Raw genomic sequence first — 2,486 nt, 5'->3', positions numbered from 1 at the left:
GGGGTGGGGGGCAGGGGATAAGAAGGCTTTGTGAGTCTGTGCTCTGCCAGCAGGACGGCCACACGGCTGACTTTCCTGAGCCCGTTCTCAGAGACATGGAGTTAAGAGAAGCAAAAGGGGGAACGTACTCAACATTTCTTAAGCCGAAAGAACAGAAGGAAAACTCACAAGCCTCAAGTGACAATACTGAAGGATTCTACGTGCAAACATGGAATGACCGCTTGGATCCTCAAAAGAAGATAGAAGGAATACAGAGTTGCTCAACCCAAAAGAACTGGTCAGAGTGCAACCGTTCCAGGAGGCAAGCACGTGATCAACATGTGGTGACATTGAAGGAAGACGTCCAAGCTGCCCCAAAGGCCTTGGCAAAAAAGCAAGCTCCAGCAGTGGGTGAAATATCAACTGAGATATTTGAACAAACAGGAAGTGCTCACTCATAAATGCCGCCAAGGGATTTGGAAGACAGCTGACTGGCCACCCGGGGTCATGCCTGTTCTGAAGAAACACAACGAATCACACAATAGGATTCATATCGCATGCACATAAAATGCCAAAAATAATTGAAAAATGATTGCAGAGCATTAATAGGAAGCTGCCAGAGAGTCCAAAGAGGACATGGAGTGAGATCCCACTGGTGATGTCAAATGGATCTTGGCTGAGAGCGGAGAATACAGAGAGATGTTTACTTGTGTTTTATTTACTATACAAAGGCCCTGGACTGTGCGGCTCGTAACAGATTATGGCTAACATTGCAGAGAGAGGGGAATTCCAGAACAGTAACTTGTGTTCATACACACACCAAGAGGTAACCTGTCCTTCTAACAAGAATGTATCCACTCACCTGATTGGTAACATCAAACAAGGTGAAGAGGGGTTGGTGGGGGGCTGAGAGGTGGCGGGGGTGGGGGTGGGGGCGGGGGAGATAAAGAAGGGCCCCTGCAAGGGGCAGAAGGCAGGTCAGTCTCGGGGAGAGAAGACACATGGCCTTAGCCTCATGTCTAGGCCTGCTGGCAGTCTCCGCTCCTCCTCTGTGCCCCAATCTTGGCCTTCTCCTTGAAGGTTTCTTCCTGTTGTGCTTCTGTCCCATCCACAGGACACAGCTCTGAGAGCGGTGCCTCTGGCCTCTTTGCCCTCTGCACCCTGGATGGTGAGTCCCTGGACTAGCCGTGTGGGCCAGCGCTGGCTGGGGTGCCTGGGCGGTCCGGTCTGATGGGGGATCCCTGCCCGCCTCTTCCCCTCAGGGACACTGAAGCTTATGCAGGAAGCAGATAAGCTGCTGTGGTCGGTGCAGGTGGATCACCAGCTTTTTGCCTTAGAGAAATTAGATGTCACGGTGAGTGGACCTCCTCGCTAAAAGTCCTTCAAACTCACTGCTGTGCAGCCGACGCTGGCTCTGGGTGACCCTGCCGGACAGGGTGGAACCGCCCCTCGGGTCTCCCAGACGGTTTCTCCTGTTTGTTGTTGTTGTTCTTGACAGGAGTAGAAAGCCTCTTCTTTCTCCCGCAGAGCAGCGCGTGGTTTCAAGATGCTGACCTTGTGGTTAGCAGCAGCCCAGTGCACAGCCACGATCCCTCCAGGGCTCCTGAACACAGACTAGCTAAAGCAAAATGATGAAAGGGGGAAGAGGTCTGCACAGAAGATTTCCAAGAGGAGACAGTGTGAAATACTATAATGAGATGGACAGAGACCTGGAGTTTTGTGTTTTTGCCATCTACCTTCCAACAAAGATCATCTAATTTGACACCCTCTCCCCCAGCACGGCCAGAGGTTTCCTTGGACCTCCGGCAGTTGGTCCAGCCCCTCTGAGCCTTAACTTCCCCTCTCTGGAACCTGGGGTTTGGCCAGAGAGCAACACTGTTGGGCGGATGAAACGAGCACATAAAGTGCTTAGCACAGTGCCTGCACAAGGACTCACTTAGTAACGGGCGGCTGGATTACCGAAGTCAACCTAGAGCACTTGTTCAGCAAAGCATGGAATCTATGCCCCAGACCCATAGATCAAGAACCCTAGCACCCCACTCGGTCCCTGACGATGGTGAGGAGCGAGCGCGTAATGCTGTTGAAAATAAGGTCTGTTGGCTCGCCCCACCCCCACGTCCCTGACAAGTTCAACTGCTCCGTTGACTCAGAACACGCCCATCAGGCAGCCCTGGAGTGGGGCAAGGTCTGGACGAGTTAACAAACCAGATTTGAATTTTCACACCAACCGCAGGAGGCTGGGAATGAGGTGGGGCTTGGGGGGTGGGGGAGGGGTGACACAGCATAAAGAAAGACCTCTTGGATCTTCTGCAGGAACCACCAGCCATGCCCACTTGGCAAATTGATTTTACCTTCCCTCTTGGGAAAAACAAGCTCCCATTAGCAGATGCAGCCTATCTCCTCTCTCCCTGAACCGTCTCCCCTCTCCTTCTCCCCCCTCCCCCACCAAGAAGCGTTGGATATCTCCAGTGTCACACCAGCCCCTCTCTGGGACCTCAGCACTGGCC

General features: G+C 52.8%; 1 protein-coding gene across 1 annotated transcript in view; it reads left to right on the top strand.

Moving 5' to 3' along the window:
* Positions 1–2,486, top strand: part of ITFG2 (integrin alpha FG-GAP repeat containing 2) — a 17,637-nt gene that overhangs the window by 10,077 nt on the left and 5,074 nt on the right. Inside the window, exons 8-9 of the mRNA XM_004710479.2 lie at positions 1,094–1,147; positions 1,242–1,333. Coding sequence (XP_004710536.1) covers positions 1,094–1,147; positions 1,242–1,333 — 146 coding nt within the window. The remainder of the gene's footprint in view (positions 1–1,093; positions 1,148–1,241; positions 1,334–2,486) is intronic.

Source organism: Echinops telfairi, unplaced genomic scaffold, assembly GCF_000313985.2.
Source record: "Echinops telfairi isolate 266 unplaced genomic scaffold, ASM31398v2 ScPeMD7_6273;HRSCAF=7185, whole genome shotgun sequence".
NCBI lineage: Eukaryota > Metazoa > Chordata > Mammalia > Afrosoricida > Tenrecidae > Echinops > Echinops telfairi.
The sequence above is the reverse complement of the archived record's forward strand: the minus strand, read 5'-3'. Positions and strand labels throughout refer to the sequence as shown.